The sequence below is a fragment of the Psittacula echo genome (genome assembly GCF_963264785.1).
Source record: "Psittacula echo genome assembly, chromosome: 5".
Lineage (NCBI taxonomy): Eukaryota > Metazoa > Chordata > Aves > Psittaciformes > Psittacidae > Psittacula > Psittacula echo.
Window position 1 is genome coordinate 52,436,748 of NC_137739.1, and position 24,469 is coordinate 52,461,216.

A 24,469-nucleotide genomic window follows, 5' to 3' on the forward strand; every position below is an offset into this window, starting at 1 on the left:
TTGCCCAAGGGTTGTGAAAGACACTCTCATTTACTGAGGAACTATGTGGCTCAGAAATCATGCTAATGAGCAGGAGTGTATAGAGAGTCCAAGAAACTATGTCACCACCTCTGATGGTGTGAAGTCGGATGTTCCTCCAACACACAGTGCTTCCAGGTCTACATTTTCAAGGAACGCTGCTCGGTTTTAATCCTTAGGTTTCCTCCGTGCACCCTTGTTTCTCTGCTGTCCACGTATTTATCTCAGGGCACAGATGAGCAAGAAAGCTGGAGATGCCAGCGTTTCCCTACATGGCTGCTTTGCCCATCTCTCATCAGGGCCGGTGCCCTGAGCCATGCGCGGCCAGGCTGGAGCCGTGTTTAAGAAAGCCGCTAGTGCCTCGGTCCCCCTCAACCCCACCTCCCCCCGCACGCTGGAGGCGAAACGGGGCCGGGGCCTGCCCCGCCGGGGCGGCCCTTCTCGGCGCAGGGACGGGCGGCAGCCCCAGCCCTCTCATGGGCACAGGCACCGGCCTCAGACCACCGAGCAGCGGACCCGCCGCCGCCGGTGCCGACTTTTTGGCATCCCTAATCGCGGCTGGCCCCTGTGATTGGCTGCGCGGCTCTGACCCCGCTCGGGCTCCCGGCTGGGCGGATAAAAGGGGCCTGAGCCGGGGGCTCCCAGGCATTCCCGGAGCGGGCACCAGGGACCGCCGACCGCAGCATGACGGGCAAAGCGGGCGCGGCGCTGGCCCCCAGCCTGCCCGGTAAGCCCAAGCTCGACGGCGCGGCCGCCGCCCCGCCGCCGCCTCCGCCGCCCCCCGCCGCGGGGTCCAAGCCTAGCTCCGGGCCCACCCCTCCCCGCTGCACCGGCTTCGGCATCCAGGAGATCCTGGGCTTGAACAAGGAGCCACCGTCGCACCCTCGGGCCGCCCTGGACTCGCTGCCCGCCGGGCACCTGCTGGCGGCCCGGTCCGTGCTCAGCCCCGCCGGGGTGGGCGGTGTGGGCATGGGGCTGCTGGGGGCCGGCGGCATCCCCGGCTTCTACACCCAGCCGACTTTCCTGGAGGTGCTCTCCGACCCCCAGAGCGTCCACCTGCAGCCCCTGGCCCGGGCCCCCGGGCAGCTGGACAGCAGCCAGACGGCCAGCTCAGGTAGGCACGTCCCCGGTCCCCGGGGACCCGCCGCGCCCAGTCAACACCACCAGGCGCTCCCGGCAGCCTCCGGCACCCGGTGTCCCGCCAGGAGACCCATGCCCGGCTGCGGGAAGGCGATTTCGTTTCGGTCTCAAGGAGGAGAAGGGCGAGCGGGTAGAACCATATTCCCTCGCCGTCCGGGGCTGCAGCCGCTGCGTGATGGCGTGGCTGTGGGTGCCCGGCCCGCTGATGCGCGGAGCCCGGCTGAGCGCTTCTCCCGCGGCCCCAACTCGTTGCCGGGATGTAAGGGGCCGCTCGGCATCCCTTTCCTAGACGGCAGCAGCCGCCTGTAACACTGCCTGCAGGCCCCGCTCCCAGGCCACCTTGAGTCCCCCCGGCGCGGCAGGCAGTAGCGCCTGGCCCCGGGCCCGGCCTCAGCCCCGGGAGACATCCTCAGCTTCCTCCCGGGAGCGACCGGAGCCTTCCGACGCGGTGCCCAGCCCGGGCGGCGCCCGCCGCCGCCGCCTGCAGCACGGCCCGCCGAGCAGCACGGCGCCGAGGTAGGGCCGGTGGCGGGGCGCCGCGGGCAGGAACGGGGCCAGATCTCGGGGCCAGCCAGGGCCTCTGCGGGGAACAGCGGCGTGCATCGAAATGAGGGTCCTGATTCTGTCACCCGGCGGCTCCTTCGGGGCTTCCTGCCCCTAACACGCCCCGGGCGGGCACCCCCGGAGAGCGGAGAACGGGGACGGACAGCAGCTTGTCCCGGGATTTTTTTTCCTTTCTTTTTTCCGGTAGCTCCATAAACCTCAGTTTCTTCCTCCCCGCTCCCGTGTTTCTGCGGGGCAGTCCGGGATCCCCGGGCTGGGGCAGGCGGTCGCGGTGCCCGGCCGCGGGGAGGGAGCTCCAGCTTTATCCTTTTCCTACGGTTTTGTTGAGCTTGCCGGGTCTGCATTTTAGCAGCGAGACAAGAGCAGCCCCAGCAAACGACTCCGGGGAAGAGAGGGGAGTGCGAGAGCCCTGTCCCGGCCCGGAGCCTTCCTTGGCGAGGGAGAATGGCCCCGGAGCGGGACCAGCACCGGAACCAGGAGCAGCGCTGGGGCCGGGGCTGGGGCCGGGCCGGGTTGGAGAGAGCGGCCGGCGGCGGGCCCCGTACGCGACATCATCGCAACGAAACCTTCGGCCAGAGCCGCCGGAGGGAGCAGAGCCGCCGGGCCCGACCCTACCCAGGGGCCCCCAGCCCACGGCCGCTGCCTGTCTCTCCGCAGATTCCGAGGATGTCTCCTCCAGCGATCGGAAAATGTCCAAATCCTCCCTAAACCAGAGCAAGAAACGAAAGAAGAGGCGGCACAGGTAAGCGAGCGGCCTCTACGCCGCCGGGTCCCGCCATCTCATCCAAGACATCGGGTAGCGGTGAGCCCCACCGCCCCGGCGGGCCCGACGCGTTTCCGCCCCTCTCCGCTCTGGCCCGGAGTGAAATAGCCCTCCCGCACCTGCCGCCGGAGCGCCCCGGCGCCGCTGCCGCTTCTTCCCCCTGCCGTTTCCTTTTTACTTTCTCCCGGTCCAGAACAGATCGGCTCTGGGCAGGCGTCTTTAGGGAGCGGGGGATCGGCCACAGGTGTCTCTTTGTTTAATTTTTCTGGCTGCGGATCCAGGATCCCGAGCCGCAAACCCGAGCAGCCCGGGAGCGTCTGGGTGGGATGCGGATCACCGGTGTCTGGGGCGGCGGGGGGAGGGGGGGGAATCGTCAAACCTGTCCCCTGCTCCCCATATAACAACCTTAATATTGCCTGTCAAAGCGAGAGAATTTCTATCAACGATTTAACTATTTTATTACTTATAAATAGATGTTTTACCAAAAGATTAAGTGGTTGCGAATCAGATGCAGCCTGCAGAGAACCCGAAGAAGGCTGGTTAAGGAAACGAAGATCCTCTTTGGTTTCCGTTTCCCTCAGGACCGGGCAGAATGATAGACTTTGCCTGACTTCTCCCACAGTTAAAACGGAGTTGGAGTGTCTTATACACAGAAACGAAAAATGCCGTGCTGGATTCTGGCACTGCTGTGGCCAGAGAGTCCGGACAAAGGAAGGCCAGACAGCAGCCACCGAGGGTATTTAGGAATAATTAAATCAATCCTGCCACGGTGCAGGAAGGGTGGATTGAAAGATGCCCCAGTGAAAGCTCAGCAGGATGCAGGGTGGAAGGAAACCGACTGTCCCGGGAGACGTCCTGCTTGCGAGCTGCAGAACGCTTGGTCTGCAGGGCTCATCCCAAACCCGGGGTCGCTCCCCAGGCAGATGCTCCCAGTTTGGGTGCTCTGCGGTGAATAGGGCTTCGTTTTCTTCGTGGACCAGACAGGGCTGGGTGAAAACACATCAGGGGCTGGTGTAGAGGTCACGGTCTGGACGGGAGAGAGGAAACGAAATCCGGATCAGTTCTAGACAGAAACAGACCTGCAACATTTAGCTGTAGTTGTATAATCTGTGCTAAATGGTTAAGACCTCTAGTTGTACCAAGAAAGGGCTGGGACGTGACAGGCCAATAGTCTGAAAATAGCTGCAGGATAGAAAAAGCAAAAGGGACAGTGAACTGTGGATCGCAAAAGAGACAGGGGCTGAGATGCTGAAAGGGGGAAACTTCAGCTTCACCCTGCCGCCGGTGAGCCTTGCCGGGCTTCAGCGCTCTTCTCAGAGGAGGGTGAAGGGGAATGCTTGAAATCCAAACGAGATCGAAATTGGAATAATTTTTCGTGTGGTCCCAGAGAAAGAAAATACACTCGTTAATGTGCCTCTGCTGTCCCTAGAGTTCACAGATCTGTCGGAGCCGGAGGAAAAATGTTTGAAAAGAGAATGGATTTAGGAGTTAATTTAAAGAAGGGGCTGTTGCAGGCAGGTCCCTTACATTTGCATGCTGCTTTTGTTAGTAATGTAATTGACCTGGTGGAATTCTTTCGATTCTGAATGGCGGGGGTTATTTCTGTTTATGCCCTCTGGAACTGCAGGGCTTTTCTGAAATTCGGATGCATTTTAGAAACAGAATTTTTCCCCGCTCTTTCCTTCCCCCTTCTGGGAGCTACATATTCTTCAGTCGGATAATCTATTTATATATGTTCTTCGAACAAAGGCTGCAATTCGTTGTTGTTCAGTTTGGTTTGATTGGGTTTTTTTGTTTGATTGATTGGGTTTTTTGGTTTTGTTTGGTTTGTTCCCCCTCTGCCCCCATTGGAGTGTTGTTGGTTCTTTTATCAAAAATTGCGTTTTTTGAACTGGGGGGGGGGGACACACGGACGTGTAGGATGGGATTTTTAGCCCTCGGTGGAGTGGAAGTGGTTCGAGACCTGTCATCCATCCCCTGGAGAAGGGTTTTCATCCGTTTCAGCTTTCCAGCTGCTAGGTTTTCAATTTGGTTGTCCTGAGCTGAGAACTGGTTGTGCAGGGACGGGTTGGGCTGCTGCCCGCCCAGGGCGGTCCGGAAGGATTTCCAGAGGATAATGGGGTAATGCAAACTGGCAGGGAGTAGCTAGTGGGATATCGGTCTGGAAACAACCAGGGTAAAGGCAGAGGAAAGGAGCTGGCACTGGCTCTCCTAGGGAAGGACTGGTGAAAAGCAGTGGGGAGAAGAGTGGATAAGACCTTTGGAGGATTCAGCCGAGGACCAGGGCTCCAGAGGAGGATAATCTGCTCGTGGAGATTGAAGAGGCTAAGAACCAGCAGCTGGAAAGGGCTCAGTGCCTCTCCAGATGGGATGCTGAGATGCTGCTTTATCTCAATGTGACTACCAAAGGGTTAAGAAACCTCTGGATGCAAGATGGGGGGGGGGGGGGAGGGGGGAGGAGAGGATGGGACGTGGTGGTGGTGTTAGGCCAGGCCGGGGGTGGCTGCACCGTTGTAGGGGGGTGAAGGATAGGGACATCCCCAGGATCCTCACAAGAGGCAGCGGAGTCAGAGGTGTAAAACCAGCTGCCATCGATGCTGGTTGCAGGTGCTGCTGTGGGGAAGGGACTGTCTCCAGAGGCAAACCCCTGAAAGGGAAGGTGATTTGTAACTGTTTAAAGTGCTGTCTTCTGACATTTTCACTTTCTGCTTTCACCTTGGCACCTGACCTTTTGTGCACAGAAACAGAGGAGATTGAGGGGGAAGCTATGCATTAGCAGGTTACCCAGGTTTAGCTTCTATGTCCATTTCTCTGACTCTTCATCATCTTTGCTGCTGCTTCTTATGTTTTTTGATCAAAGAGTTTTACTCCTCTCAGGACAATCTTCACATCCTACCAACTGGAGGAGCTGGAAAAAGCCTTCAATGAGGCCCACTATCCTGATGTATATGCCAGGGAGATGCTGGCCATGAAAACAGAATTGCCAGAAGACAGGATACAGGTAATCATATTTCTTGGACCCCCTTATCCTGCTCCTTTCAGCCATATTCATCCCTCCCTGAAGATAAGGTAGTGACACGAGAAGGCTGACATTGCTCTGAATAAGCCCCCCAAGGCTGTCCACTCCCCTGCTCTTGATGGGTAGGCAGCCAGATCAGCTGTTCTTGGCAGATTTGTATTCGATGTTTGTATGTCAACATGTGCTGTACATGGCATGTTGTATCAGTGACCATGTGTATGGAACAGAGGGAATCCTAAATCATTGCAGGGGAACTAGTGTGCAAGGAAAGACCGCAGCATTTCGAGGTCTTGGTGGCATAGGCAAGAAGAGAGCCCCCTGCAGATCAGGTCTGAGTGCGCAGTATGGGAGGGAAAGAGCTCATTTCTCCTCCTTTGGGCAAAGGAGGCATAGAGATGCTGTAGCCAGCTCATACCGCTGTGGGTAGGACGGCAGTGTGGCAGTGACATGGTGAGGTGTTTGCACCATCTCTGCACTTTTGCAGCACTTGCCTCCTCAAGTGAAGCTTCCCTGAAAGTTTCTGGGGATAAGCTTTTGTTAATGATTTTTAATGTTTGGAGTTTAACTACATGCCAGTCCTGCCATGCCCCTGTGAGGAGGTAGATTGAGGCGGTGGTATCTCATTGGTGAATCCTCTGATGGTAAGGAGCAGCCTCAGCCACTGGGCAATCGTTACAGCCCCAAAAGCTGGGGAAGACTTACAGCTGTTGTGGAAGGCACGATGTGCTCGGACAGATGTTCACAAGGGTGGACTCCAGCAGCTTCTGCTGCCTTCCTCCTCCCCATGCCCTGCTCCCACCAGCTTGCTGCACAAAGCTCAGGGCTGTAAAGGCCAAGCCTTGAGCCCTTTTTTGCTGTGCAGATGATGTTTCTTGGCTGGCTGGGGCTTAAACTGGCCTGGACCCCTGTGCAGTGGCAGGGGCTGCCTCCGTGGCTGGTACATAGCAGTTTCTATGAGAAGAACTGGTCTGAGTGCCAGGTGGTGTTGGGAGGGTCCAGGTTTCCCTGTTTCCTCCTTCTACTCAGTCCCTAATGCATGCCCATCACCCACCGATCTGTTCCTTCAGCCTGTGCTCTTTCTTTGCTAAAGAGGTGGCCCAGGAGGCTGCTCCCTCCTGCGTCTGGAAGCTCTGAGGGCATTCAGCAAGATGATGTTGATGCTAGAAGCTGCTGAGGCATGACCCTGTGTAGGGACAGGGAGATCATCCTAAACAAAAGTGCAGCCCGTTTCCCCTCAGTCCGGGGCCCCCCTCACCACCTGCATTCTTGTGCTTAATCGAGTGATGTTTTTATAAGAGCAAAAAGACTTTATAAGAGTCTTGCACTGGCAAGACTCCTGCTGACCTAACAGCTTGTAGATAACCTGCCTGCTGACACATTTTCCAATGGTCCTCACAAATAATGGCCCATCATCTGAAATCCTACCTGATGCATTAGGATCTCGCACTGAGCAACATGACCTGATGTTTTGCCTCTAGAGGGAGTAAGCTGGATGGATGGTCACTTCTCCATTTGTGACCCTGTAGGACATTAAGTGAAGAGGGGAGAGACCTGTCAGGAGTTTGGTGTTGCCTGCACCCACCATCTGATGCTGGTCTGAAAAAAAAAGATCCTTCGATTTACTATAAAGGACCTTTTCAAGGAAGAGGTTAATCTAATGGTACAGTATATGTTGAGCTGCAGAAGCACCATTTTTCAGGCCAGAGCTGAGGGCGTTCACTATGGGTGAGGTGGAGGGAGATGTTATGACAAAAAAGCAGAGCTGGACATTGCATGTACTGCTTCAGCATCTGGAGCATCCTTCTAGTGCTGAGACTCAGTGTTTTATCTAATTTGGAAGTGAAACAGTGGCTAATGTATCTTAGCTATCACTGACTTTCTGCCAACTTGTCATTCTGTAGCTGGCTAATGAACGTCTGCCTACTCTTCTTGTACTGCAGAGTTTTTAAACCTAGGAGTGCTCCTTACTATGACCTCTCTGCCCTAGAGATCAGGTTAGACTTGGACAGCAGAAGCACTCTGTGGTGTGGCTGTTTTGAACATTAGGTGTTGCTAATGACATCTGTATTCCAGAACAAAGTGCTTGTGCGTAATACTTTTGCTCATCATGAAAGGCTAAATAATGAGAAACAGCAGAATCATTTGTTGTGTGAAAGCATGAGCACCCTGCCAGGGTGAATGAGCATCAGGACCATGCAGGAGTCTCAAGCATCACTGGTCTTTTCAATGGGTCACCATCCAATTGTCCCTTACCACATATTCTATGAAGATTCCTTGTCCATACCTTTTTTTCTTTTGTGTGTCACAAGCTATGACAAGATGGTTCCCAACCTTGGACATGATTCTTGATATTTCACCTCGTGTTCCTCTTCAACTTTAGCCCGTTTTGTATGAGCCTAATTCTTTCCCCCTTGTTACGATCTCACTCTTTAAATAAATCTAAGCTCTTTCTTCTCCTGGCTGTCACTTTTGGTTTTCATCATCACTTAAGTAAGCTGTGAAGATCTTTTCTTAAACCATTCTTCATAAATCACACACCAGTCTCTTAATCGTGTGGTTGTTCTTCTGTGAAGACCATCCTGCCTGTCAGCCCTCCTGGAGATAAGGGACCACATGCCCACAGCTGCACACTTGGTTCAGCAGGACCTCTGAGTCCTTGCAGAAACAGCCTCAGATAGCACCAGCCTACTTGCTTCCATATTTATTCTATTTATCTAATTCAGTCACTTCAAGCTTTTTTTAGACAGATTCCTTTTTTTCATACGGAAGATTTTCCCTCCAGTGTTCTGGTTTTATGTCATTTTATTAACTTTGGCTAACAAGCGTAATAACATCCCTAACATGTCTGACACTGGCAAGAGGTGGGTGTTAGAGTATGAGAGCAGGACAGATATCTAGTGATACTTACTGAACACTTGGACAACCTCCTGGGATTTGGAACATGTAAACACCTTTGTATCTTGCAGAAAGAATTTCTGCAGCAAAACTACAGAAAGTAGTTACGAGTGAAGTAAATGTTGCTTAGAATCTATTACCATCATTTAATGCTCCTCATGCAATCTTTGTGTCCCGTCTTGCACAAGTTTCTGACTGCTCAAGGGAACTCTGTATTTTTGCATTTTAGAATCATAGAATCAATTAGATTGGAAAAGACCTTCAAGATCATCAAGTTCAACCATTACCCCAGGACTGCCAAGACCACCACTAAACCATATAAACTGTATAATTTTCATTGTAGCTTGCAGTTTCTCCTATCTTTCAACATTCTTCTCTCCCTCTTGTAGGTCGTTAATGAAAGCGTTTTCTAAGATTGTTGTGATCATCACATGTTGTGGGTTTTCACTGCATTTCATGTGGGTTCCCACCGGATCCACATCTGAAAGTGATATCTATCCCTTATTTTCATTCATGGACTTATTTCTCAGGAGGTAGTAGTCAAAAAGAAAGTAATTCACCTATGAAATTCAATAGGAAAGTGAAATTCAAAGAGTGCAGTTGAGAGAATGATATATAAGAACTGTTTGCGTGTAAAACCTTTATCAGAACACTACAAATAGCTATCGGAGGCCAAGAAAGTTATTGGTTTGAGAGAATATTGAATTTGGGGGAAAATATTCAAATCCTCCGTTTAAAGAGGAGATGAACATATTTGGTTTTCTTTCAAGGCAGGTCTCTTTCATGTTACACGCCTCCTCCTCCAGTATTGGTAGGAGGAATGAACATAAGCATCCTCCTATTGGGCAACATGGGAAAAGAATTTAGTTTTCCTAGTGAGACCCTTGGTGTAAGTCAGACCAGATGCCACTGTGGCTATTTTGAAAGATACTTGAAAAATACTACATTAATTGGTGTATTTGAAAGAATATTCAGAAGGGTTGAAGTGCTGCTATTAAATAAACCCAGACCATTCTGTAAAATCCAGGAGAGGCAAGTAGATTCCCGTGGGGAAATATATCCTTAACAGACAACTTAAAATATTCTAAATGGCCTCAAGCTGACAAATATTCTGGCACCTGACTTAGTGTGTTTCTCATAACAGATACTCTGAAATGTAATGTGTAGATTTTACATAAGTTATCTCTATTGAATTTATTAATATATGACTGTTCTGAACTTTAAATCATAGAATCATAGAATAGTTAGGGTTGGAAAGGACCTTGAGATCATCTAGTTCCAACCCCCCTGCCATGGGCAGGGACACCTCACGCTAAACCATGTCACCCAAGGCCTCATCCAACCTGGCCTTGAACACCGCCAAGGATGGAGCATTCACAACCTCCCTGGGCAACCCATTCCAGTGCCTCACCACCCTCTCAGTAAAGAATTTCTTCCTTATATCCAATCTAAACTTCCCCTGTTTAAGTTTGAACCCGTTACCCCTTGTCCTGTCTCTACAGTCCCTACTGAATAGTCCCTCCCCAGCATCCTTGTAGGCCCCCTTCAGATACAGGAAGGCTGCTATGAGGTCTCCATGCAGCCTTCTCCAGGGTGAACAGCCCCAACTTTCTCAGCCTGTCTCCATACGGGAGGTGCTCCAGTCCCTGATCATCCTCATGGCCCTCCTCTGGACTTGTTCCAACAGTTCCATGTCCTTTTTATGTTGAGGACACCAGAACTGCACACAATACTCCAAGTGAGGTCTCACGAGAGCAGAGTAGAGGGGCAGGATCACCTCCTTTGACCTGCTGGTCATGCTCCTCTTGATGCAGCCCAGGATACGGTTGGCTTTCCGGGCTGCGAGAGCACACTGAAGCTGGCTCATGTTCAGTTTCTCATCAACCAACACCCCCAAGTCCTTCTCTGCAGGGCTGCTCTGAATCTGTTCTCTGCCCAACCTGTAGCTGTGCCTGGGATTGCTCCGACCCAGGTGTAGGACCTTGCACTTGGCATGGTTAAACTTCATCAGGTTGGCATCAGCCCACCTCACAAGCGTGTCGAGGTCCCTCTGGATGGCATCCCTTCCCTCCGGTATATCAACCGAACCACACAGCTTGGTGTCATCAGCAAAATGACAGTATCTACAATAGTAAAGTTCAGTAACAGTTTGATTTGGGATTATTGAAATGACTGTGTATGTTTATCATTACAGTACATCTCCTACCAACCAAACAAATCAGTTCAGTATTTCAAAAAGATAAGAAAAGATTGGACCCTGACTGCCATTGTGGGGACACTAGAATCACCTTCTAAGGGAACTAATCAGTCAAAAAAAGAGAATAAAAGTGCTAAAAAACCATCCGTTCTTATTATTAAATGATTGTATGGTAATTATGTGGATGAACAGTTTTAGGACAAATAAAACTGCTCATGTAAGCAAAAGGAATCCTGAGGAGACACTGGTGCTATGCGTGAGGAGGGGGGATTGTCTGTATCCAGCAAGCTTTGTCGGGCAGCCAAGAGGTCAATTTTGGCTAAAGCCAAAACAAAGACAATTAAAACTCTAATTAAAAGTGTATTGTTTTAGATGCTTTCAGTATCACTCTGTAGCCCTTTAGAAGTTGAATGGGGATGGAGGAGTCGGGATGGGTGGTCATTTGGAAAGAAGCATTTGTACCAACAATATTTTTCCAGAACAAGAGGCTTACTTTTCTTCAGTTTTGCAAAAATGGTCTGTATTTAGAGGTGAACATAATTTGGAAAGGCCTGAGGAACCTGTATGGAACTGATGAGGGGCTCAGAATTGAACCCGTAGAGTCCCCTCAAGTAGAAAGTGTGAAGGGAAAAATTTGGTTTATGCTGCTTTAGCAGCCCTGGCTTGTCCCCCATCCACCAGCTTTTGCTGCTTGCTGCAGTGCTGAACTGTAGTCCTAATCCCATGGTGCAAGTGTGGAATGGGGATGATTGCTCCACACAGTTGCTGACCTTTGCTGAATCTGTGCCTGGAATGGCTGCCAAGGGATTTCTTAGTGCTGCAGAAAGTAGTGGTGATGCTGTTTTTTGTATGTTTGTGCTTGTTGCTGTTGCTCTCAGTAAGAGAAGAACTGTCTATTCTTGCTAAAACTTTGGGTGACTCTCACTTAGAAGAAAGAAAGGCCAGCATGAGACACAGTGCCAGTGGGATCCCACCTGTATCTCTGTACAGCATGTTCAGGGACTTCATATAGCTTAATGGAAATTGCCAGAGTGACCAGGGTGGTTGGAGGTAGATTACCAAGGTGACGGGGAAGCTGAAAGTGTTGCTGCTGTGTGAGCCAACCATCTGAATTTCTTAATGTGTTTTTTAAGAACCCTGCAAGTAGTTAATCGTGAGCAGCTAGTGCTGGCTACCTTTGCCAGTAATTCCTGTGCACTGGGGCAAGCCACAGGGCTGTGATACCAGATAAGTGTCATTAACTTCCCCTATGCTTTTAGGAACGTGGGAAGTGTACAAGGGAGAGTAATAAAACTAATCAAACTTACTGGCTTAGTGAGAATATTATTATGAGTGCTTCTCATGGTGTATGGTGCATCTCTGCCTCCATGTCTTTAATTGATATGTGAGGAGTTCATCCACTTTGCTGCATCTTCAATAACATGCTTGTTTAGCTGATCTAAATTCATATTAATTTCCATTTTTCAATTGAGAGTTGTTTAATTTGGCCCTTTCTCTAATGGAATGTTTTCATTACCCTTTATCTGTGGCCAATTTTTAGTCCATGTGCTAGAACTTTATTTACAAGTTAATTACTAGAGCTGCAAACAGAGGGGCTGGGTGACGGGCAAGAGTAAGGGCCCAGGCAAGACTGCATCCCAAAGGAATTACTGTCTGAAAGCTTTGCAACCCATGCCTTTGGACAGAGGAAGAAAGCGTGGCAGGAAACAGGAAAGAAAATGGAGGGCTGGGAACATCTCTTCAGCTTACTGGGAAGTGGGGACTCCTCTGCTTGTTGCTAGACTGACTGTGTGGGTTACTTTCTCAGCTCGTGGGATTCACCCTGCTACAGCTGGGGCCGTAAGTTGAGATTAAAAGATGTTTTTCAGTGCAGAGATGAAGGTACAGAGTTATGAATATTTTGTACGCCCAGGTACAGCTTTAATCCTCTTTGTTCAGTCCCTGAGCTACTTCAGCCACTGACCAGTTTAAATGGGACAGAAAACCAAATAAACCTAAACTTGCCTGTCCTTGCCTTCTGCTCTGTTCCTAGCAAGGTATTTACGGCTGTCACAGCATACACGATAGTGTGATTTTCATGTGCTTCTCCACAGTATCAGGAGGGAAATGGGACTTTGCAGTGACAGCTCCTTCCTTGTTCTCTCCATGGTTTGGAGACACCATCACTGAGCGTCAGACACCTTCAAGTGCTGGGACTCTTAAGCTCCCTCCGAGAGGAAAGACAGGCAGGCAGCAAAATATGTGGTAGCGCACTGCTGTGGAATGTCTTGGCAAAGACTTTTCCCATCATGACTAATTGTAGAATGAGGAACGGCTCTACAGGCTTAATGACAGGCTCTGACAACTTTTTCTGGCATTTATCCCCTTATTTTCTTAACAACAGTAGGTTAAAGGTAACACTTCTCTGAGTTAGCTCAGGCACCGAGGTTCCTTGATCACTTATGCTCTTCTGGAAATGCTATCCTAAACCCTTGCGTTGGGAACACCTGCATTCACTCCTTCAACTTCCTTTTTATTTCTTCTGATACTGCTGCAGTTTTTCACAACAGATTTTTAGGAAATAGTTAGGCAGTCCATCAAGTTCAATAGTTAATTCCTCTCCAGCCTTAGGGTGCCTGGCAGAGGGACTAACTGGTGGCTGTGTGCTCAGGTTTTCCTTTAATGACCCTTTATAATAAAGTTTTCCTCCCTTTCTGACTTTGAATAGAGATTTTTTTAGCAGTTCAATAACACAGGCACTTTAGAGGCACAGTTAATTTACTCTCCCAGTTATTTCTTAGTGGATCTGTTTTTCTCTACAGTATTTATCTTTTACCTTGATAGACCTCACCAAGTTCTTCTGATTCTTTGGCAGTACAAACCTCCTCTGCCTTTTCATTGCCCTTCTTTGTGGATGTTCTGCTAGCCACATTTTGCATGGGTCTGTGCAGCATTGAGATGTCTAGTCCTCAACAGACTAGACGATGAACTAGATGAACAGACATACAGATTATCCTGATCTCTGCATGCGTGAGGCTGATATGTCCTTGTGTGAAGCAGCAAAGAGGAACCAAGTTGGAGAACAAACTTGCTGCAATATCTTACAGCAAAGGTGGCTTTCAGGGACCACTTCATCAGAGGCTGTGAGAAAGCATTACGTGTTCTTCTGTTTACTCTGAGTGGCACTGCCCTGGGAGCAGCAAGAGATGTCCAGTTTAGGACCTGCCTTGTGTGAGAAGTACAGTTTGCTCCCTACCTTCTTTCAGTGGGTTTCTGTTAGGCTTCCAACTGTCTGAGCTAAGGCAGAGCTGAAACTTTGGCTGGTAGTTACTAGAGCTTTTGTGTGGTGGTCAGGGACAGTCCGCTGTTCTGGCCTGCTCTTTAGCTCTGGTGGTCCTCCTTCCACAGATTCAAGCTTTTCTTCACTGGGTGAAAGAGGTTGGGTAATTAGATATCTTCTATTGCATGAGGCAAGGAATTGCAAATACTGTTATTACCATGTCTCTTCCTAAGGGAAAATCATAAGGGACTGCAACTGTCTCCTTTTGGTGCTCAGTTCCAGGCTGATGCATGGAAAATTATTACAACATGTCACAATGTTTTACAATACATAACAAGTTTCTGTAGATATCTTTCAGCTAATGCTTCAATGAACCAAGAGCTCTCATGCACTTGTGAGCCTGTGCTGTAGCCCTCAGGAGGGACTTTGCAAGCTGTCCCCATGCACACAGGGGTGCGCTTGAGCCTTACTTTGGGGAATGGGGGGCACCAGGTAGTCCTGCAAACTTCATCTCCTGCTAGTGCACAGCCTCTGTCTCCTACGTTACTTTCTGGAGAAGGCCAGAGCACACCTTTGCCCTTTGCTCTGTGTGTACTGATAAAGTACAGCAGTCAGCTGCTTCTGGCGTGCAAGGAGCAGCTCCAGAGCACGGGCAGCACTCCCCATCCTCTGAGGAAGACTGGCATCCCAAGCTCTGATTTTGGTGCTCATTGAAAGGCATTGTGAAGGGGATATGACACTTCCTCTCTGACTGTCCTGACTCATCTTGCTCTAACATGAAGGAGATAATGTGGGGTGTCCTTGCATGTTCACAGAGTGCGTATGTATGCTTATGAAGTCTTATGCTAAGGTTTCCTCTGTGCCAGAGGGCCTGCAGAGCAATGTTAGAGAGAGAAAATGAGGCAAAATGAAATTATGCAGTCAGGATAGCATCTTGATTAATGGAGCCAGGCACCGTGAGTAGCCAAAGGATGGATGTGCAGTATCACCCTTTGTGACAATGACAAATGTTTCCCTGGGTTTGTGTGGACTAGGATGATGGGCACACTCTTGCCAGCTTTCCTGTGACTATCATGCACCCATGACCCTGATGTTTTTTCTGTTTTTCAATCAGCATGTTAGGAACAGAGGAATTTGTGTGTGTATCTGCCATGTCCCAGCATCTGGCAGCCTATATGGAGCTGTAGCTCCAGCTAAGCTGGTGGTCAGCTGGCACTACGGTCTGGCCATGATGAAGTCAATGTCTCAGGGATAAATTTGCTGTGCAGATGTGTTGCACAGATCAAGCGTGTGCTGAACCACTATACCTACCATGCACATTGTGTGCACATTGTGTGCACATTTGTTTTTCTGTTGCAGGGCTGGTGGCGTGGTAATAGCATAAGCATTTTTGCTTGTTGCTGTAGTAAACCCATATTCAATACATGCCCTTTGCTAGTTAAGCTTAGAGGAGACCCAAGCTTGGATGATCCGTCATGTCTTTGCTCAAGAAGGGTGAGTACTGTCTCACAGCCCATCTCAGTATGTCTGGTTGGACCTGTTAGCTGAATGGGTCCAACATGACTCCAGCTATTACCAGGAAAGACTTTTGCCAAGCTGTGTATGGGAGTTGCTCTTTCTAATGTGAGCTCAGAAAGCTCTTTCCCAGTGTTTAGTAAGAGGAGGGATGATGAGTCCTGTGATCAGCCATGCAGCCCATGTGCAACTTTTACTGCTCTCATTTAACTTCATACCCACTTTACACCAGCCATAGAAAGTGATGTCACCATAAACAGTGCCAATAATTTTGACATTACATTTGAAAAGACAGCCATAAACCATTCCCAGGCTTACACAAGTGGTGCAGTCTCCATCAGCAGACTGGGGACAGACTGTGTGGGCACTACAGGGGAGGGATTTGGGGAAGTGCCAGGACCTGGTCAGGCCTTACACTCTGTGGCAATTCATTATAAAGCCTTATGACCCGTGAGTGCAGATGGGAACATGCTCTGAGGAAGATACGAGGCTGTTCATTGCAGTGCTCACATGCTCAGATTGAACCCAGCCAGGGCCACCGTCTCTGTCCCATACAAGGGTGCGGATGTTGCTGGTTTTTTCAGAGGAGGTTTTCATTTTGCCTCTCAGTGTAGAGTTTTGGATTGGAAAGTAAAAAGGCAGAAAGTGAGATGTGTAGTTGTCAGAAGGAACTGAGTGCTGAGATGGCAGCCAGGCCACGGGTGTGGAGGTGAGCTGGAAGTGTTCTCTGGTCTCCAGCTGGACCCATCAAAGGGCTTCAACTTTGACTGAAGCAACAGGTATGGTATGCTGCAGGGCATGATTTTAGGAGCAGTGTTCTGCTGTGAAGTGACAGGATCAGTCTGGAGCAGCATGGTGGAGAAAGGGACATAAGCAATTGCAGGGTGCTGGTGTAGGTGTCTGGACATTTCCCACAGCAGTAAATGCCACAGAAAGAAGAGATCTGGTGGATAAGCATGAGAAATTCAGCTTCTGCACACTTCAGCCTGAGATGGCTGGATCCCTGGGAGGAAAGCATGGTGCTGGATGGACATGAGTGTGTTGGGTCATTAAGATATCAGCACCATCACATCAGGTAGGATCATGATAGCAGATTACAACCCAAGGCAATATCACAGAGGTCTAGAAAACTCCCTGGACTGGCAGGACAGGGTTTCTCTGCTGTGTCCTCACTTGAAAGACTCAGTACCAGAAACGGCTTCTCTGCAGGGATCATACGGAGCGGCAGTGCAGCTCTCTGCAGCTGACGGTTTGTGCCAGGCAATTGTGAGATAGTGCAGAAGATAAGTCTGTTAGTCCATGGGCGGGGGAGATGGTCTCAGCGTTGCTGCTGGGGGGACTTCTGCCGCTTGCCCGAGTTACTGGTTTGCCAACAGCCGTGTGTGGCTGCTCCCTGCAGCCTGGTAAAGGCATGCGCTGGTGGGGCGAGTGCTGGTGTGTCTGTGGCTGGGTGCCTGTGCGTGTGTGGACGTGCATTTGCTTATGGCCATCTAGTGGGCATTTCAGCATGCACTGCTTCGGGCTGGGACCATCTTGTGCTTCATAAAGCTTGTCACTTGAAAGACCTCTGCTGAAATGCTATGTTAAAGGCAGTATGTGAGATTTGATGGAGCAAAAATTCCCCATTGTCTAGCCTGGAATTTTCCTTATAGGAGCCAAGGAATGCTTGGGGAGTGGAAACAAACAAACAACACAACAAAGACCCCAACACTTTTTTTATTAGAAAGACAAAAAAGGCCACTACCAATTCTCCTGCCTGTGTACCCAGGACTGGGCAGTAGCAGCCAAGAAAATGAGTGTAACGGTGAAAATTTTAGGTTGAAACAATACAGAAACAATACACAGTATCACCCTAAATGCCTTAAAATAACCCTTTGCTATTTCAGATTCCTGGCTCATGGCCAACCTCAGGGAGATTTCTCTCTTTAGCAGACAATGTTTCAGGACCTGATTAGGTAAACAAACTAACATGATGAATGGGGGTAATAAGGATACATTGAGTCTCATGTCCCTTCGCAAAATGAGAGATTCCTCCTACTACAGTTCACTCTTCTGCATCATCAATAATTTGAAGAAGTATCAGTTGTCATTTGTGATTCAGAGGAGGAAACTGGCAGGAATAACTTTGCCAGTCTTGACTCTGAAGCACTGCAACCCTGCGGTCAAGCACAAAGTGCCTCAGCTTTCACTGCTTTGGGCAGTGGGCACTGAAGGTGAGAATTAGATGATGTTTAATGTTAAAAATACCCCCGTTTGTAAGGCTTTGCAATACTGCTGATTTTGGTAAGGGGGCCTCAAAAGAACAGGATATGGAAGAAGGATCCAGGAGATGACACTGAGGGTGCTGGCATTTGTTGCTATCTTGGTTCCTAGACTGTGGCTACTCTTGGAGGGAACAGTGTCAGTATGATGTGCCCAGTGGGGTTAGAGTGTGTGATGCTCAGCTCTGGCCAAATGATAGGGCGGCACTTGTGGATCCTCAGGAGCAGCCCAGGAGAGGCCTTTGGGCAGCTAAAAAGCAAACATTCATGCATGAGCTGATCTTAGATGCTAATGTGTCTGGTGGATAGCAAGACAAACCTGTCCTCTTTTCTCTGTTGTCCATTTTTTGAGGATAGGTTTCTGGAACAAGTTTCACAGAGGGTGCTTGTGTGACAATATATATCACCTTAAGATGTAGCACATTGGTCCAAAAGACACTTCTGTGCACCAGATTGTGATAGCTTTGCACAAACATGTGAGGTGCTTCAGTCTAAAATTAATCAGGGGTTTTCACCACTGCTTGTGAAATGTGGAAGCACAAACGCTGTCTTTTCACCATGCCCTGGGCTGTGCAATGGAGAACCAGATGAAAGCAAGTGAGAAGGAAAGTGCAACAGAAACAGCCACAACAATAAAGTATAAAGTATAAAATAAAGCTTTGCTGATCCATGTGATGGGAAAGGGCAAGAGGAAAAGTGGTCAAACCTGAACATTGCCTGAAGCAGACTGAATTTTACAGAGCTGGAGGAAGCTGGAGAGTAGATATCTCCAAGCAAAGGTAACAAGCAGCCAAAGAAGATGCGAAATACCCAAATCAGAGGTACATATAAGGGTGAAACCTTCCCCAGGAAAAGTGAGGTGCCAATAATAAATAGCTGCATATCTGAAAGTTGTCCTTGATGTACCAACACAGCCGAAAATAGCCCAGAATTACTAAAACTGTTGTGTAATTCAGCTCAGAATCAAGGCATGGGAAAATTCTGGTAACACATCGAGAAATGCAAAGAAAGCAGTGAGATCTTCTCCCAGAAGGAAGTCCTGCCGATGGAGCCATCTGAGTGAGGACAAAATCCTGAGAACATGCCACAGGGAATCATTCTGCTGGTCTGAAATGGCATGGGGGCTACCAGGGCTGTGACGGAGCTCTTCTCTCCATGCTCCTCAGGATGGGCTTGTGGCAGAGGTGCTGTGCTGGAGTCTGATCCCAGCAACATTCAGCAGTATTGAGTGCCACGGGTTTCACTTGACTCTATGCCTGAGATGAGGATACATCTCCTGGTATTTAAAGCAAGATGGTCAGTCCTCCCAGTTTCTGTTCTTCTAGAAATTCTGGGATTTTAAATGTTCTTTTCCTTTGTAAAAACCAAGAGGAAATTCCTATTGAATGAAAAAAAAGAAAAGAAAAAAAAAAAGGTTTAGGAAATCTCAGAACGACCTTACTGAAGTGTTGATGTAATTCTGATTTTCCTATTTGGCTTTAAAGCGTAAATTTTGTGTGTCTTAGGCAGCCAAGATTAAAATACAGCACTTCAAAGAAAGCCATAGATAATTTTGATTACACTTCCACTGCCCAGATGCGTTTTCTCCTATGTGATTGAATCAGCAGTTTTTGATAGAGAATTTTCCACTGGCTCTAGTCAAAACTGGTCTGCCATCTGGCAAAGCTGCTGCTGCTGGCTCCAGCATTTGCATGGCCCTGCCATGGGAAAGGGGATGCTCCAGGGCAGCAGGTTTAGTGGCAGTGGGCAGTGCTGGGGCAGGCTGAGACCTGGCCAGGGAGGAGGGCAGGAGAGTGTGAGGTGTGGGGGTAGAGGCTTGGGGCATCAGGGCAGGAGGGAGGGGAACAGGAGAGGTGCTAAAGCATCAGTGAAGATGCACTTGAGTAAAGGAGGTTTGAGGAGAGGTTAAGAGGTTGCCCACTTGGAAAAACCTGTTACTGGCTGAGGTCACAAGTGTGGCAACTGGTGACAGAAGCAGCTGTGCAGTGCTGAGCCCTGCAAGCTGCTCTGGGTACAGGGAAAGGTGTCACTGCAGCCCCAAACCAAGGCAGTTTTGAAGGTGCTGGCTCTTGAGTTGTGCAGCAATTTCTCCTTGAAACCAAAGGAGGTGAGGGAGGAGCTCTGTGGTGAGGGACCTAATCGCACTGGTGAGGGACCTCACTGCACTGGTTTATCTAGGGTAGAACAGGCAGGATCCCTCTCCTGGTCCTAGTGGGTTGAGCTGCCCCCTTGCAGTATGGAAGTGTCGGGAGTGAGCCAGTCCCCACCAGCTCTCCCCTCCAGAGCCTGGGAGTGGGAGGAGCTCATGGTCTGGAATGAGAGGATGGTGAGTGCCAGCATCCTGCTGACTGCCGATCAAGCAAACCCATGTGTCAGACGGGCATGGAGGAGCGGACGGAGAGAGGAAGCTCTGCACTCGTGAGGGTACTTGCTCAGGCCCCTGTGGATTGGAGCCATCCGTGGTTACATCTCGGCAGTATGAAAATGTAAATCGGACTGTTTATCATGCAGAGGAGGTGACCTGTGGTGAAGCAGCCTGGCTCTAAAATCCCCTCTGACACACAGAGTGCTTTCTGCTGTGAGAAGCTGGGATCACAGCCACTGGGACTACCACCCCATCCACCCCAACCAGCGCCCTGTGGGGCCAGGCCACCCACCTGCCCTGCAGCTCTGTCCCATGAGGCTTCCTTGCTGGGCAGCTCCCTTCTGCGAGCTCACCTTGCCAGCCAGACACCACTCCACCGCATCAGCCCCATGGTCCCCACAGCAGAGCTGGGGGTCTGCCATAGTGCTCCCCACCGCAGCCCAAGCTCCCCCATGGCTATGGGCGGCGGGGGACAAGAGAGGGTTAAGCTGTCAGCTCTGTAACGTTAAACAGGTGTCAAAGGCACCTCCATATATCTGCAGATTGAAATCAAATTCTTTGCCGTATAAAAAGATGAATTACCCAGGCGATTCCCGCCTCGTCCCACTCATCAGCGCAGCGCCAGACGGCAAGCAATTTTTTTTTTTAATGTGCTAACGACCTAATCAAGCAATCAAGTTGGAGAAGATTGCGGAGTGACCCCGAGCATCCATCTGCCAGAGAGCCCCCGCCATCCATTCCTGCTCTGCCCTGCGCGTTCCTGGAAAGGCAGGGCGGAAAAAAACAGAAAAGGCAAAAAACCACCCCAATTCCTAAACAAATTAACACCCAATTTTCTGAGAGTCTAATTAGTTAAATGAGGAGGTGCTTGGGGTGTCCGTGGGGAAGGAGGGGCTGCCTCTCCGAGAGGGGCCTGGTAACTCTGTGGCATTAATTAGCGCAGGTCAATGGCGTGGTTCCCTGGGGACCAGCTGCTTTAATTTCCCGTGATATTTCAGTGCCTGAGGCCCATCGATTCAAACTGAAATTAACTTATTTTTCAATCAGGCCCGGGCTGCCCCTGGGGCTGACTCTTCCTTTGCCTCCTTCTGAATAGACCTCGAGCAATTTTTCATCTAAAGCTGATGCCTCTGCTCAGCAGGAAGGGAGGGGAGCTAGGGAGGAGGGTGAGGGAGACAAGAGGAATGGAAATCAGAGAGAGAGAGCGCGCTAATAGATTTCTGTGAGCATCCCCCCCCCGCCATTGTCGCCCGCCTCTGCTCACTGCCCCCCAGGTCACAGCTCAGAGATTATTCTGCCAATTTTCTGAGAAGATGAGGGGCTTTTCAAACTGGGAATTCAGGGCGAAGCACACAGATCAGCTTCCCCCTTCTCCCGCCTCTCCTGAGCGCTCACCCGCATCCCAGCCCTCCCTGCAGGCACCACTGCCCGCAGCCCTGTGCCGCAGCTCAGACACCCAGTAAATAATGGAAGAAAATCCCAGGCACGAGAGCCAAAAGCTGCTAGAAGATGCCAAATTACATACTGCAGAGAGGGATGGGGTCTGCTCTCAAGACTCCTGCAAGGGAGGGAGGGAGAGATACCCAGCGGCTGCTGTGTAGGGGAAGAGGTCACAGTGCTTTTGAGATGAGCATCTATGCGTCTGCCTGCACAAGCACACGCGTTCCCATGCAGGAAGGGGACTGACACACCTTCTCCCCCCACAAACCCATGTTCCTTCTTGTTGCCTGCCCCAGGTTTGGTTCCAGAACCGCCGGGCCAAATGGCGGAAGAGGGAGAAGTGCTGGGGCAGGAGCAGTGTGATGGCTGAGTATGGGCTCTACGGTGCCATGGTGCGTCACTCCATCCCACTGCCCGAGTCCATCCTCAAGTCTGCCAAGGACGGCATCATGGAGTCCTGCGCCCCTTGGCTCCTGGGTAAGAAAGCAGCCGCCTTTTGTGGGGGACTGTGAGTGGGTTCAGACAAAGCGGAGGGGGGGTGGGGGGTGTGTGTGCAAGGAAGAAATCAGAGCCATGTCAAAAACATGAGTGGAGGGTGGTGGGGTGAGGTCCCCCTACCCCGCTGCCCTCCAACCCCCACAACTGCCCTTGTCAATAGGGTCTGAACACTCATCCCAAATCCCTTCTGGTCTTGAATCCTGACCTGCAGGATCTGATCCAGGCAGGACTTTGCCCCCCATGCTCAGGCTGGTGTTAGCCTTTGACTCCCAGGGTGTGAGCATCCCCTGTGCCCAGCCCTGGCAGGGCGAGGTGTCCAAGGGAAGCCATCCTGGTCTGACTTCCCCTGCCCCATGAGGCTTTGTTGGGTGCCAGGACCCCCACATACACTCTCCTTGACCCAGGTCCCAGGGGGAACACACTGCTGCCTCCTCCTGCTCTCTGCACCCGGGGCAGCTGCATTTCTGCCTGGTTTCATTTGTTTTTCTGTGCAGACACAGAGGTAGCAGCTTCCCCCTCTTGCTCTTTGCTTGCCTCTGTCTGACCTTTCAGGCGTGTTCTGCCACAAAACTAGTGTCTGACATCTTGAATACAGGCTGTCTTGTCCTTCTGTCTGTGGGAAACTGAGAGAGGCAGAGGGGTGGGCTGTGTGAGGAGCAGGCTGGCACGGGACCATGGGCTATCTCCCTGCCCAGCCTCAGTGAAGCTCAGGCAACCATGCTGCTGTCTGAGACCCGCATTCCCATGTGGGGAGAAGTTAGCTTTAGGTCCACAGGCGGAAATGAAGGGGAGAATAATTATAAACCTTTGGGGGCAGCTCCGAGGCCATGGATGTTGCTGGCAACCCCAGCAGGCAGCTGCCTTGCCTGGGCTGCACTCGCACGGGGGCCAGAGCGAGTGGCTCGCTGTGACTGCTGCGTGAAGCGAGGGTTTCTGCTTTTCCTTAATTCTGGCCTCTCTTTATCTTTGCTGTTTTCAGTTCAAGATGGCTTTCCCATGCCCAGGCGCTTTTCTAAACCCGAATACCAACAATTCTTTTTAGGGATGCACAAAAAGTCTCTGGAGGCAGCGGCTGAGGCGGGAAGGAAGACGGAGGTGGAGCGTCAGGCCCTGCCCAAGCTTGACAAGGGTGACAAGGAGGAGAGGGGCCCGGATCCCAAAACCACCATTTCCCAGGAGGAACTGAGAGAAAACAGCATTGCCGCCCTCAGGGCCAAAGCTCAGGAGCACAGCACCAAAGTCCTGGGGACCATCGCCGGGGACACCCCGCCCCCGGGCAGGAAGCCGGAGGCAGGGGAGGAGGCAGCAGCGGCAGAGGATGAGAGACAGACGCAGAAGCTGAACTCGTCGCAGAAGGAGGAGAAGCTGATCTAGGAGGGGGGAAGAGGCGGTGGAAGCCAGCGCTGAGAGACACTGTGTCCTCAGGGGGCCGCATTCCCCCTCAGACTGACAGCTCCCCCGGCTGCCCTTGCCGGGGCGCGGGGCCCCAGTTCCTGCATTTGGGGCTGCCCGGCAGAGGTGCGCCCGCCTGCTCCCCATGCCCCTCGCTCCTCTGCCCCACTGGGCCTTCCTCACCTCCCCACCCTTCCTGTGGGGCACTGGGAAGTGTCCCGTCTTTGTCGCCACCCGAGTGGACGCCGAGGCTTTGGTCCCTCTGGCCTCACAAACAGCTCTGGGGCTCTCTCCTGTTGCAGCCCCAGACCTCATCTGTCATCTTGGAGCGAGCCTGTGCCCTGCCACCATGCCCCTCCTTGGTGCATGCCTCTCCCCAGTCTGCCTGGGCCCCTTCCCCTGGCACCCCATCCTGCCACGCCTCAGGCAGACTGCCACCTTCCGCCAGCCATCACCTCTTGCCTCTGGCCCAGGCCACAATAGGGCAGTATTCCCATTAAGTGGCGACTCTCCATCCAGGGTGATTTGCACCTTCCACCTGTCTCTCCCTGCCTGGTCTGCTGGGAAGCAGTTGTAGCTTTAGAGAGTTTCAGCTTTGCCACCATTTGGTAGGAAGAGGCAGGCTTAGCCCATGGGCACTACACCCAGGTCCCACCTAGCATCTCAAGGTCACTCCAGCCCATGTTTCTGGCTTTGGCAGGGCAAGCCACCACAGCCAGGTCTGACTCTGCCCCAAATGCCAAAGCCCTGCACCCCTGCAGAGGGGCCGAATGGTGAATTTGTTTACTGAATACATTATTCCAGGCGAGACAACAACATCCGCCCAATGTATTTGTTGAATTAAATTTGTCCAGCTCGCCCTCTGAGTGTTAAAGGGAATGACAGCCATGCACATCCACCCCAATACACCCTGTAACGTGTACATACATCTCCCAGCCAGCCCCAGACAAGCACATGCAGACCCGCGTAGCCAAACCCGCTCCGTGGTACCATCACGTTCCCATCCCGGTAAGGCACTATTGTCCCCCTGAAAGCTGTAGGACAGTGACTTCCAGGCAGCCCTTTCTGTCCTGCTTTCAGCTGTAAGCACCCCTTCCCCAGAGCTACTGTTTTTCTTCTGTCAAAGGTTAAGCCCCTCCATCC

At 51.0% G+C, this 24,469-nt stretch overlaps 1 protein-coding gene across 1 annotated transcript; it reads left to right on the plus strand.

The window, feature by feature from the left end:
* Nucleotides 1-702: 702 nt before the first annotated feature.
* VSX2 (visual system homeobox 2) lies at nucleotides 703-23,308 on the plus strand (the record flags this gene model as incomplete). Its single annotated transcript, XM_080618435.1, has 5 exons — nucleotides 703-1,132; nucleotides 2,380-2,464; nucleotides 5,363-5,486; nucleotides 21,733-21,913; nucleotides 22,977-23,308. The coding sequence occupies 5 exons, from the start codon at nucleotides 703-705 to the stop codon at nucleotides 23,306-23,308; spliced, it is 1,152 nt and encodes a 383-aa protein (XP_080474561.1).
* Nucleotides 23,309-24,469: the final 1,161 nt, after the last annotated feature.